The sequence below is a fragment of the Tachysurus fulvidraco genome, chromosome 26 (assembly GCF_022655615.1).
Source record: "Tachysurus fulvidraco isolate hzauxx_2018 chromosome 26, HZAU_PFXX_2.0, whole genome shotgun sequence".
Lineage (NCBI taxonomy): Eukaryota > Metazoa > Chordata > Actinopteri > Siluriformes > Bagridae > Tachysurus > Tachysurus fulvidraco.
This window is the reverse complement of record NC_062543.1, coordinates 14,110,932-14,125,271: the sequence shown is the minus strand read 5'-3', so window position 1 is coordinate 14,125,271 and position 14,340 is coordinate 14,110,932. Positions and strand designations below refer to the sequence as shown.

Genomic DNA, 14,340 nt, shown 5'->3' with positions numbered 1-14,340 from the left:
TCATGTTAGAGATTTTAATCTGTTTAAAATAGTGAGTGTGTTTGTGTGATATCGATTCTTCCCTGATTAATACTTTCTATTTTAAAAGATAGTGATAAATGATTTAATCATTCAGAAGCACTAACTTAGAGCTCTGAGCACCAAGACAGATTTGGATCAGATCACATGTAACATGTATATAAATGAAAAGAGTCCATTTTAAGACACACAGAAACAGTTCATTAGGAATCTGCAGTCTGGCTGAATTCATTCATACTGGTAAAAATCTTTGTGTGTAAACACGACTAATGAAAGATGAGAGTCTACATTGTAGTGGGAGTCGTTCAGTTTCTCATTTCATGTTATTAACACAGTTATAAGGACAATACAGTTTGTGTTCTCCAGGTCTGTACCTTACTGTGTTAGTTTTAAAATAAATCATGTTGGAAAAGTCCAACACTACAACCTGTAACTCCTGATATTAGTCTCCACTCTGAATTTACAGACTTACAGAAGTAGAGAAATACATACACAGCATGTTAGCAGGAGCTAAGCTGACTACATGACCAGCTAATCTGTGTTCTCTGGACTGTTATACATCTCACATTAGCCACTAGACATATATACTTACACCAAAAGTCTTAATCATCAGACAGACTGTTTTTTCCTCTACCTTTAACCTAAATGTGTGTAGTTTGGTTCTCAGTGCTGTATTTGGCAGTGATGTAGTCTGATCTACTGGATATATAGAAATTGTAATAATTTAAATGTCACATTTAGTGTGTAATTTAATTTCCTCTCTGATGTAAAAAAATATGTATTTGTTGTAGTTTAAATTGATATTGTCAATCTCTGATTAATAGATAAATAAAGTTAGATAAATAAATCCCTAGTTACTTCATATTTGTACAAGCTGCTGCTTTTAAGCCCTTGTGCAGGTGTGTAGAAGAGTGAAAAATAGAGTTACTGTTAATTAAACTCAAATGATCTTCACTCCACATTAGCAGCCTGTATACTGAATCTCACACTGAATACTGAGTGTGTTTATGTACTGAGATGAGAAACACAGATGATGATGTGGAGTTTATACAGTGTGGAGATCAGGAACACTTACACATCTCTACTGTAATCTCCTCTGTTCTGTCTCCATCAGTGACCTGACAGAGATAATCTCCAAAATCTAACCATGTACAGTCTCTCAGTTGTAAGGAGACGTTTCCTCTCTCCAGCTCCTGAGTGAACAGACTCACTCTGCCCTCATAACCTCTCCCCTCTGTCACCTTACTGTTCTTATAAACACAAACACAGTCTGTCTCCTTAAACCACCGGATCTCCAAGTCAACAGCACTGATTTCAGGAGACAGACGACATGAGACAGTAACAGCAGAGGGATTATACTGTTCTCTATTACTGGGACCACTGAGTTTAAACTCATCTGTGTGGGGAAACACACACACACACACACACACACACACACACACACACACACACACAAACACACGTACACACACGTAAACACACACAAACACACACAATTAGATTAATCTTCAATCTTCAAGTTATATTGATAAATTCGTTCTTTGAAATATAACTTACTGCTTGCAGTCGCCATCTTTATCTCTTTATGTAGATTCAGAATATAAGCCTATAAATAATAATAATAAAAGCCTAATCACATACAACACAACACACATACACACAAAGAGACAGAGAGAGAGAGAGAGAGAGAGAGAGAGAGAGAGAGAGAGAGAGAGAGAGAGAGAGAGACCTCATGTTTAACACAAATACATGATAAGAAGGTAAGGAATTACACACAATTGGAATTGTTTGAGATTAGCTTGTACTTTAGCATGATGCTAACTCCTCTTACCTTTACTGTTCCTCATATAAACACATCTGACACTTAAACTGAACGTGTTTAAAATGTCCCCTGTCTACATATACACATATATTCCTCCTGTATCAGTCCGTTACAGCAGGAAGTGTAATGGTGCAGTGACTCTGTCTGAGAGTCGGAAACTATTTTCACTTTCACCATCATTACAGAGAACTGAGACAAAGCTCCGCCCCTTCGCCTCTGATAACCACGCCCCCTGAGTTCAGCCTTATTAGGTCTTATTATATACATTAATCAAGGGGGCCGTTATGGGTAGGGACGGTAGGGACATGTCCCTACCAATATCCAGGGAGCACTCAATTGTCCCTAGCAATAATTCGACCAACCCTATATATACATTTATACATAACCACTGATGTCCGTCTGTGTCTTGTGCTTTTTTACTGATTTAACATTTATCCATGAATCATTAAATAAGATTAAAATATTTTACAACGGCGTTCTGTAAAAAATAGCGCAACTTGTGGAACACAAACGGTTAACAGATTTACCCCCTGCAATGAATCCCGCCTTTTTTGAGTCCCGCCTCTCTAACCCACGTCGCTGTTTGATTGGCTTTCTTTCACGCTAATGTGTTGAGGTCGGCTGCGGCTGTATTCCGTTGTATGAAGCAATATGCAACGTGATTATGCAGGTTACCGGTATGTGAGTAAGGAAGTATTCTTATAACGACAGTTTTATGCACAAAATACAGGCAATGTTGTCCCCACCAATGTCAAATAAATTATATCCCCACCAATGTCAAAATCAAACTTACGCTATTGCATTAATAATAATAATAATAATAATAATAATAATAATAATAATAGACAATAAAGAAATACAGAAAATTATTAGAAAATTATTATAGAACATTCACAAAGTCTAAAGCTGCCTGTTTGTCCATCTTTCCTTTCATTCTTTGTATCTGTCAGTTTTTCTTATCTTCCAAATTATCTATCTAAATAATTTTTCTCTGTTTTCTATTTTCTGTCTTCTAAATCTTCTCCTCCCCCTTCCATTGGCGGAGAAAGATGGTGACGTCACTTCTTCCGAGAGATTTGATTGGCGCGCTATGGGCGTGTCCCAGTTTGAGGTGCAGGGATTTGCTGAGAAAGATGTATTTATTTATTATTGTGTGCTCTGTGGGGCTGCTTTCTGCCCCCTAATGTTCTTCTTAAGACTATAGTTTGTACCACGGATTCCATCTGTATCTTTAATGCACAGGCTCTGGTGTGAATTTTAACCCGCTGCAGTGGATTGTGTGATTGCAGAAGTGTGATTATTGTTTTCAACATTTATAACAGTGCTGGGGAAACTACGGCCTGTTGGTCTGTTTAATCCGTCAAATATTTACAAAATTGTCCTAGAGACGCATTGATTTCTCTTTTTCCTGCAATACACTGCGTGTTAGTTGATTCCACTAGATGGCGCACTACAAACACTACTGACGTGTTAAATCCGAGTCTGTCGTCTCTACACACATCATCATTCTTCACTTTTCTCACTGCATTCAGCCCTACTTTAAAAACCAATAGACCACAGAAAATAAAAGTCCACGCTGAGTGTCACTACATGTTTCAGTTCCTGTGTTTCTATCATTATAGACTCCCCTAACTAACACCATTACAGAATAAAACACTTGGAGGTGTTCGGTTAGAGGAAGATGATTAATGATTAGGTTACTGTTCCCACATGGAAATAGATTATTTACTTACTACAAACATTCTTAGTGTTTATTAATTAAATAATGACACGTTACTTTTTCCATTTAGTTTAACATGTAAATATTGTGGAACATCTGAGTTATCAGTTATAACAGGAATAATAACATCTATAGATATGTGATTCCTTCATCAGTCTCTTTTCTCTGTCTTGATGCTGATAAATAGAAAATAAAGCAGTCACATCACAGAGAAAGTGTCTGAACTGGAGTTCTGCTATTTCAGTTCCAGTTTACATGTCACATGTGGTATAATCTGAAACCCTCTTGTTGTTGGTGAGTTTTAGATGAACATTATAGCAGCACACACACTGACATGTCAAGAGAAAATGTCTCACAAATCCAAACCTTTATTAATACTGGCTTTGTTTATACAAATTCATCCTCTAGTTGATTGTTGAAATAAAATTGGGTTTAAAATATGAACATCATGTACTGTACCTGTTTTCTCAGCTCTTGCATTAGAATCAGAGATTCTTTGTAACTTAATGGTATAAAATTAAAATTTAAAACAGGTTAAAATAAAAATGCTAAATAGGTACAGACAGTATGTACAGTATGTACATGTTCACATTTATTAATACAGTTTATACACAATTAAATGTACAATCAAATATATACATCATTCATAAATACTTTCACAAATTCATTTTTCTATTAAAATTGTATAAAATGTAAACAAAATAGTCTCATTGAGATATATAACATTAAAGCCATATATGGCAACAACATGGCAATATTTTACAAAGTTTATAAAGTCTGACAAGCCTGCTAGATGTTTGTAAGTATCACAGATATGTTGCTTCATGATGATTTATTTTTTCTCATTAAATTATTTTCAATATTAAAGCCTCAAAATAGTCTGTTACAGACAGCTGCACCAGGTGATATTTGGTAAAACTAACAAATTTGTACAAATTTCCCAAGTATATTTTAAAATACCTATTTAATAAGATATATCTAAACATAATCATTAATAATTTATCACTTTTGTTACCTTACAAGAAATTCAAGCTTCAAGCTGTTATAATCTGATAACAATAACTAGCTAGTTTGAGGATGTATCTCCACATTAGCTGTAAAGGGATAAATAGTTTAAAGTGTTCTTCTTTTGTTAGTACAAATGTAATTGTGAGCAAATTGCTGTTGTATAAGAAGAATAAAACACTTTGTGTCATGATGTGATTTCTACAGTGTGTAAAAGTTCCCAAACTAGCCCCATTGATTATATTTGTTAGGTTGTACTGTATGACAAGTAAGTAGCAGTAACTACCTTATTGTAAATTATAATGATAATAATATTTATTTAGCCCTGTAAAAATCCTGCTCTTTTAAGAATTATTTGGCTATTAGGTCTTTTCTCGGGCATAGTTTGCTTAGAAAAAAGTCTAATCATGTTTATTAGCTTCCTTCTTTATCCTTAGACTCCTGTCTCTAGCTCCGTCATGTCTACCATCACTGGCTGATACGCCTCATTTCAGACCATTTGAGTCTCTGCAGCTTTATAAACTGTTACTCATTTAAATAAGCCTTTAAATTTCTGAGAGATTCCCTTTGATGCCTCTCCTTTTAGAGAAGCTCTCTCTGAACTTTCTCTGACAGTTTTCTCATAAACCTCTTCAAGCAGACTGTGAGTATCTGTGAGCTGTGAAAGTTTTTGTTGAAGATTCTCCAGCTCTCTCTTCTTCTCCTCCATCTGTCTGCTGAAATCTTCCTGCATCTTTGTTTTTGAGGACAACATGTTTCTCTGGAGTTCAGGCAGGATGATCTTCATGAGCTTTCTCTCTGCCTCCATTCTGATCTCTCCTTCATTCACCTCCCTGATCTCCTCCATCTCCTGCTTGTGCCTTTCCTCCATCTCTTTTCTCTCCCTCTCTCTCTTTTCTTTTAGTTTCTTCACCTTTCCTTCCATTTCTGTTCTTTTGTCTACTTCTCGTTTCAGCTCCCTCTCAAGTTCTTTCTTTTTCTCTTCATCCCTCTCTGCTTTCATCTTTCTCTCCAGTTCAGTTGTTCGGTCATTAAGTTGTCTGATGTCCCCTTCATGCTCCTCAATCACTCCCTCTATCTTTCTCAGAGAATCCTGCACGTCCTTCTCTATTTTTAATTTCATGTCCATCTTCTCTCTCTCTCTTTTCTCTTCAGTTTCCTTCAGAATAGTAACTTCCATTGCTCTGATCTGAGATTCAGTCTCCAGGTAGATATCACTGCTGTAGAATTTCTCTCTGCTTCCTTCCACCATCTTCTCTATCTTCTCCAACAGCTCTGAGACCTGAGAACCATCTCCACTCTCATTAATGTTGAGACAGTGAAACCTGTTCCCACATTTCTCTACAAGTCTCTGGACCTCCTGGTCTCCTGATTGGATGAAGTCCTCAATGTTCTTCTTCTCACATTCACCAGTAACACTGAATATGATCATTGTGTTTCTCCAGCATGTCTCTCCAAAGATCTCCTCCATTTTCTCCAGCATCCCTCTGTCCTCTCCTGTAGGCTGCTTTAGAGGTATGACCAGAATGAAGGCATGGGGTCCTGGAGCAGACAGACGGACACAGAGTCCCACGTCCTGTCTCAGCTTCTCCAGAGAGAGTTCAGAAGAGAACCAGTCAGGCGTGTCCACCACAGTCACCTTCCTCCCAGCCACCTCCCCCTGTGTGCTCTCACTCTGCTGGGTGGCTGTAGATGTAGCTGTAGATGTAGCAGCCTGGTTCCTCTCCTCTCTGCCCAGGATGGTGTTTCCTGTTACACTCTTCCCAGACCCCGTCCTCCCCAGCAGCACCAGCCTCAGTTCTGCTACAGGAACCGACGCTGGATAATGTGGACTAGACGATTCTCCACCCACTGAAATGAACAGGAATGAATCATTTAATACAGAATCACTTACTGCATTGTGGTGATGACGCTGTTCTATGGAGTATGGAGGCGGACTGCCTTTATATAACTCATACTCAAATTCCACATCATGTTAATGTCACTGTGATTGATGGAGGAAAGATTGATGTCGTCCATATCAACTGATTTTCTGTCACGCTGTTCAGAATCCTGAGATATTTAACATTGTTCATTTTTACCTAAATCTAGTGCCTAAATCTGTCTACTGCCTCTCTTTATATTCATCTTTTTTTTACCTCAAACTACTGTAGAGTTTCACATTAAACATACAACAATAATTAATCACTCACTTGTTGGACCATATACCTCCATACTGTTTCTTCTCCTGATTGGTGCCAGAAGTCTGTCTTTCTCCAGAAGCTCTTTGTCTCTTCCCATTAGCTGTGTCTCTCTCTCAGTTAGAAGTCTCTCTTTCTCTTCAAGCTGTTGGTTTTTTTCTGCTAACTCAGATTTCTGTTGCTCCACTACAATCATTGCGTCCTGTAGTTGTCTCTGCTTGTCCTGCAGCTCCTGTCCCAGTGTGTCCAGTTTATTTGTACTGGTTTCCAGCTCTTTATCTGTGTTCTTCAGCTGTGTTTCTTTCTCCTTCAGCAGTTTGTTCAGATTCTGTAGTTGTGTGTTTTTCTCCTCCACGTGTCGCTGACTGTCTTCTAACGCCTTAATTGTTTTTTCCAGTTCAGTTCTTGTCTGTTTGGGCTGTTTCTCCTTCTCTTCCAGTGTCTTGTCTTTCTCCTGAAGTGTTTGTATATTTTCTGTCAGAAGTCTGTCTTTCTCCTGAAGCTCTTTGTCTCTTTCCATTAGCTGTGTCTCTATCTCAGTTAGAAGTCTGTCTTTCTCTTCAAGCTGTTGGATTATTTCTGTTAACTCAGATTTCTGTTTCTCCACTGCGATCATCGTGTCCTGTAGTTGTCTCTGCTTGTCCTGCAGCTCCTGTCCCAGTATGTCCAGTTTATTTGTACTGGTTTCCAGTACTTTCACCACACTCCCCAGTTGTCTCTCTTTGTCCTTCATTTGTGTCTGATTCTTTTCTAACGTCATATTTGATTTTCTCAATTCTTCTCTTACTTCACTTAGCTGTTTCTCCTTCTCTTCTAGTGTCTTGTCCTTGTCCTGAAGTGTTTGTGTATTTTCTGTTAGAAGACTCTCTTTCTCCTGAAGCTGTTGGATTTTTTCTGTTAACTCAGATTTCTGTTGCTCCACTACGATCATCATGTCCTGTAGTTGTCTCTGTTTGTCCTGCAGCTCCTGTCCCAGTGTGTCCAGTTTATTTGCACTGGTTTCCAGCTCTTTATCTTTGTTCTTCAACTGTGTTTCTTTCTCCTTCAGCAGTTTGTTCAGATTCTCTAGTTGTGTGTTTTTCTCCTCCAAGTATCGCTGACTGTCTTCTAACACCTTAATTGTTTTGTCCAGTTCAGCTCTTGTCTGTTTGAGTTGTTTCTCCCTCTCTTCCAGTGTCTTATCCTTCTCCTGAAGTGTTTGTGTATTTTCTGTCAGAGGTTCTTTATTTGTCTTTAAATTCTGTTTCATTATTTTTTCCTGACTCTCATTTCTTTGCTCCATGTCCTCCACATTGTCAGTGTCGATGTGTTCTGGGTTCAGTTGTTGGTTTCTCTCAAGTTGAGAATTTTCACTTTCCTCTGAATCATTAGTTGTTTGATCTGGTTTCATATTTGTACCTTCAAGTCCTGTAACTTCCTTTTCAATGCTTCTTGCACTGTTTCTGTGTCCTATGCAAAACACACACACACACACACACACACACACACACACACACACACACACACACACACACACACACACACACACACACACACACATACACACACACGCAGAGAAATCTGAAAATGATTACTTTTTTGGCCAATAAACAGTTCAAAGGATCTTTCGGTTCTCACTAAATATTTGGGATTTTGACTCACTTGACGTTTCAGTCCTTAATGCAGATGCACCCTGTAGGAACAAATTACACACCTTGTGGTTTTCACACTGTCCAACATTATCTCAATTCAATAAAGTCGTTGTTACAGGCTGTTACAGGCTGTAACAACATTTCTTCATCTAAGAATTTAATTATAATATAATGAAGTTTGTCTAAAACTAGAAAATCAGAATAAGTGGCTTATGTCATCAATCACATTCATCTGGAGTTGTGATCAAAAAGGACATCACATAAACAGAAATAAGCCCTCAGTGTAATAGCTCTGTGAATAAGTGGATGTTTCCTCTTCCCATCAGCAGAGGTCGCACTCTTATTCTGGGTTAGTTCATGCTTTTCCACTACAAAAGGACATTTATTTTTATTGCAGTGATGATGATATTTATTATTGATGATATTTATTATTGTGTAAATCCTGATTGCCTTGATATGCTTCACCCCCACCTTGGATTTTGTTTATTTCTTTATCTATTTTTTACTTTTACCAATTATATTGATTTGTGGATTGTGTTTTCAAATGTGCTTGCTGTACTGTTATTAAAATATTATCATTCAAAAAAATGATTTATCTAGGTTTCATTTTGCATTTGAGAGGCAAAAGAAATAATAATGGATGAATAAAACACTTTAGGGATATTAGACAAAAAATTCAGGAGGATTAGAAAAAAAAAACAGCTATTCTGAAAATCCAAAAAATGGCTGACAGGAGAGGGGTGGTGGTGTTTAAATTAAATAGTGAAACATAAAGGATTAAATAGTGTCTAATATCATTTAAAGTAAATTACCATCCAAAAGTGTAACATAGTCATTATATTTACTTACTCCTATAATAATGTGCAGAACAAAAGAAGAGAAGGGAAAAACATCATTAGTAAACAACAGCAGAATATAAAATAGTGTCATTTTCAGTACTATTCTGTAATATTGTCTATTGGAGTTTATGTACAGAATAAAAACATTAAAATCTATTTAGACTAAAGAGAGAAATTTTATATTAATATACTATCAATAAAAAACACTTTAGATTTATAGACCTCTAAAGAGAGATTTCTCTTTTAGACCCTTTAATACTTACCTGATACTTCAGACTTAAAAATGGAACTCCACTGAAATATAAAAAAAAATCTTTTTAATAACTTTCTAGAACATTTTCTGTGCTCTGTATTAAAATTTAATCTGATAAGCAAATAATCTATGCAGGGTACCTATGACTACCATCACTGAAAAGATTTGAGGAAATTTGTAGTATAAACCTACCCATGATGAACGACCTGTTTAAAACATCAGAAAGAAACATGATATTAAGATGACATCATGGAGAAAACACTTTTGTTAGGTTTGTAGATGGTGCAAATACATCAGTTTAATAAAAGGAAAACACTGAATGTTAGAATAAATCTAAAATACTGTTTTGTGAAACAGAAACCCAGTGAGTTTATCAGACAGTTAACTGGCTTATGATGACTGACAAAATCCTCTGACTGAATGGTCATATCCCAAAACATTAAACACTATAAAACAAAATATTTAATATGAATAAATATATATTTATATTCAGAAATGACAGTCATTAAATCTTTGTATATTTAACTTACTTGCCATCTTTATCTTCCTGTAGTTTCAGACTAAAATGAGAGAGAGAGAGAGAGAGAGAGAGAGAGAGAGAGAGAGAGAGAGAGAGAGAGAGAGATTCAGTGTCATCGTCTTTCTCTTTCTATGTCATGTAGGTAATCAAGTCCAATATCATAGAATATTTAAATATATTATTTAACAGCTCTTTACTCACTTCTTTATCTGCTGCTTAGAAGAACTCACACACAACAAGCTGAACTGTTTCACTTTCACCTTCACTGGTCTCAATTCCTCTTCTAATCTGCCTCTCTAAACACAAGCCTGTAGGCAGGGGGGGGGGGGGGGGGGGGGGGGGGGGGGGTTCGGGTTTTTCCCCTTCATTGCCAATGGTCCAGAATTTAAGTTCTTTTTTTCATGTGATTATTGTCATCATTGTTTTAATCAATGCTTGTGACAAATATCCTGGGTTGCTGTTTCAAATTAATGATACATTATATCTGGACGAGTGTGTCGCGCGTGCGTGTGTGTGTGTCGCGCGTGCAGCTCAGAGAGAGTTCTTGCAATACACTTTCCATATATATTTTAATTAAAAGGATTTCTATATTTTATCCACTCAATAGTCTACAATATAATATCCATAAACGTAGCGTAATTATAAAAAAAAACATAGTGGGATATTCAGTGAAATTGGCTGTGCAATATCGACTTTTGTGATTGGCCAATACCGGCAGACTGGAGCCAATGCAAATGCTTCTTTCCTTCGGTGCGCGTCTTTATTCCTCTGAGAACTTCAAAGCGGACTGCTTGAGGTAAATTATCTGGAATGATTAGTATATTATTATCCGGAGACTGAACACATTCATGCATTCATCCCTGGCACTCATCCATACACACTATGACATGGCAGTCAACCTGGATGAAGCTGTGAACATATTCTCCAAATTGCACCCAAGAATGTTGGAATTGACCAGTGTACTAAATCCATAAGTGTCAAGACAAATACAGCAACAAGCAAAGAGGCATTGACTGTAGAGGCATTAAGAGTCATTAAATCTATTCTGTTGTTAGTGTGGTCTTTAAACTTATGAACTGTGTATGGACTGACAAAGGTGGTACATGAGGAAGCAATTTGACAACAATGCAGTAAATAATTTAGGTGCTTCAAAAAGCGTGCTTGTTAAGATACCAGCAGACAAGCTGATCTAGCCCAAATAGTGCATAAAAGGTCACCAAAATGAAGTATTTGAAGCCCCTCCACCATTGCTTTCAGGTAAATGTTTTTCGTCTATGGTAGATGCTCTTCCTCATAGATGTGCAAATTCTGCCCCATTCTGGATGAACTAAGTAAAGTCAGTATTATGCTCTAACACTGCGGTGACTGTAAGATTTCAGTTTTCCCCCCAAATCTGTTGTGAACACAAAAGCAACCAGGAACACTGCAGTGCTTTCACTTTGTTATTCCACACCCAGTGTTACTCCCCTCGAGTTGAATAAAAGGCTCAGGTCGTTCTTGGTTTCAACAGACATTTATTTTGGACAAGTCTTCATGTCTTGTAGCCTTATGCTCCAATAATGACAAAAATGCCGTCAGAACTATGGAAGGACATACAGTACATAACTTAAATAAAGTGCACATTCAACAAGTGAGAAAATACACTTAAATTGGCTAATTACATAAAGCAATTAACAACAAACACATACGTCATTGGCCTCTCTAACTCAAGAGGAATAAACTTGAGGGTTAACAGATTCTTCTTCTTTAAACAAAGAACAATAATATATGAATTTCTTAGTACTTCTTTCAAGAGTAACTTGTACTGACATTACCAGCGCATACCTCGTGCGGCCCCCCGGAAGTGATAGCAAAAATCAAATAATTCCCCAGTGAAACAAAATTGTATGTTCCCTTTCACCTTTCTATGGCTTTAACTAATAACAAAAAATTAACAAAAATATATTGCTGTTTTATCCTAATTATTATGTGAACATTTTAACCATTTATTTCCTTAAAACTGTAAAGTGCATACATTACAAACTGAATATTCAACTTGGCTAGTATCTTACATGAATATAACTATTATAAAGTGCAAGCCAGTATCCAAATTAATTAGTAAGTGTGACTCTACAAACCCCACAGATTCTTGCCAATGGTGTTAGTGGGAGGACTAACTATAGTGTGGACATGACATTGACATATTGATGCATATATATATATATATTGGCTGTTACTACAGAATCAATAATGTATAGGAATCTTCTGTGATAGAAAATTCTTCTGTTAAAAAGTTGTCATTTTACAGCAGTACAAGATCAATACATGTGGATTGTTGGTGGTACATGAGGCTCTCTTATTCTGTTTCAATATGTCAATGTCATGTCCACACTATAGTTTGTCCTCCCACTAACACCATTGGCAAGAATCTGTGGGGTTTGTAGAGTCACACTTACTAATTAATTTGGATACTGGCTTGCACTTTATAATAGTTATATTCTTGTAAGATACTAGCCAAGTTGAATGAAATAGCTACTGTGGCATTAATAAACAAGTAACTTAAAGTAACTACTTTGTTTTGCTTTAGAGAGTGATTATTTACGTACCTAACTGGCAAATATGCAAATTAATTAACTGAAATAATTTAGAATTGATTTCTGTTTAAACATATTGCTGAATATGTTAAGTGAGACATTTTTGGGTTTGGGATTAGGCAATGACGTATTGAATTGATATGACAGCAACATTATATTATTATTATTATTATTATTATTATTATTATTATTATTATTATTATTATTATTATTATTATTCTTTATTTATTTATTTATTTATTTATTTATTTATTTATTTATTTATTTATTTATTTATTTATTTGTTTTTTAAAGTTGTATGACTTACTTTCTTAGGCTCCTGTTTGTCGTTTTTCTGTGGAGTGGAATATGATGCATGTTAATGAGGCATATAAAGCATAGTGCACTTACAGTAGGAGCTCTATAAGGATTATTGATAAGCTGACTGAACAATAAACAGTCTCTTACTGCCCACAGAGTATACTATTTATATAAAACTCAGTAATAAACTATTAAAATACAAGTCTTCTTGATTGGATCAAAGAACACTGTTTTAATGGAAATATGAACATTTTTGCATAATGAAAATGATATATTTTTAAACAATTCTCTACCTTCTGTTGTTGTTTCTTAGCTTCTAATGTCTTTACATTAACGCAGGGCAAAGAGACAGAAAACCCACTGTACATCAGGATACATACCACAAACCTAAGCCACTCTGCAACCTTTTTTATTGCTTCGTCATTCATGGGGCACGAGAGCAGTCCCTCATCCTCACTGAACAGACAGTCAACAATGATTGTTTTGTCTCTGGTCACAGTTCTGCTGCTGTCTGGTGTAATGAGCTCTCGATCAGATGTGTGATGGAGCACCACTAGTGCGATGTATTTGTCTGTAAACATTTTTTTAAAGAATATAGTCTTTCTTTTTGTGGTGGGATAGTATAGAGATATAGATATAGAGAGATAGAGAGAGATATATATAGAGATAGATATATAGATATATATATAGATAGATATATATATATATAGATATATATATATATATATATATATATAAATTTATATTTTTATTTTTATTTTTTAATATAAATTTATATGTGTGTGTATATGTATATATATATATATATATATATATATATATATATATATATATATATATATATATATATATATATATATATATTTGTAACAAACCTCCAAAGCTGTTAAGTTTTTGCAGTGCAGCCTCGATATCAGTTCCAGCTCGTGAAACATATGGAACATAATATAGAATTGCTTTACACTTCTCCTCTGTAGACATCTCCATAGATTTTCTTATTTTTTAAGTTCTTTTCTGAACTGTTCACAAGGTGCTTGTAACTTTGCAGGAATGACTTCACAGCATTTAACTATTTTAGAGAAGCACAAAACAATAGATTAAATAAAGCAACACATACTGAATGTTTGTGTATATTTGTACTCTGTTCTTTGACTCTGTTTCTAAAATTTATTTTATTTAAAATGGCACTTATCAGGAGAAAAATGAAAAAACTGAAACATAAGTGAAAACTCATTTCACTATTTCATTATTAGGCTTACAAAAAATAAAGACGGAGCTTTTGTTCTCAATCACCATGTTATAGTTAAGTGCAGCAACATGGTGTGTTTGTGCTTACAGCTTTAAGCTGGAATGGTTAAGCTGAATGTACCTGTAGTGTGGTGAGCAATTTCAGGAAGTGTTGAGGAAATCTGGTAAATAACATGATCAGTAGTAGCCCCGATTTACAATCAATCAAAGATAGACAAACTACATCATCCT

At 35.7% G+C, this 14,340-nt stretch overlaps 2 protein-coding genes and 1 long non-coding RNA gene across 4 annotated transcripts in view; 1 reads left to right on the top strand and 2 right to left on the bottom strand.

Annotated features, from left to right (window-relative positions):
* LOC113636638 (WD repeat-containing protein 87-like) overlaps nt 1-14,340 on the top strand; it is an 873,260-nt gene that overhangs the window by 748,290 nt on the left and 110,630 nt on the right. The gene's annotated exons all lie outside the window — the stretch shown is intronic.
* Nucleotides 5,007-14,340, bottom strand: part of LOC113636639 (trichohyalin-like) — a 501,252-nt gene continuing 491,918 nt past the window's right edge. Inside the window, exons 23-24 of the mRNA XM_047809657.1 lie at nt 6,758-8,194; nt 5,007-6,416 (exon numbers count right to left, since the gene is read on the bottom strand). Coding sequence (XP_047665613.1) covers nt 5,095-6,416; nt 6,758-8,194 — 2,759 coding nt within the window. The 3' untranslated portion in view covers nt 5,007-5,094. The remainder of the gene's footprint in view (nt 6,417-6,757; nt 8,195-14,340) is intronic.
* On the bottom strand, nt 8,426-10,028 carry LOC125140334. The gene is made up of 3 exons (XR_007139641.1): nt 9,999-10,028; nt 9,661-9,674; nt 8,426-9,509 (listed from the first exon to the last, which is right to left on the bottom strand). It is a non-coding gene; the product is annotated as an uncharacterized LOC125140334 (long non-coding RNA).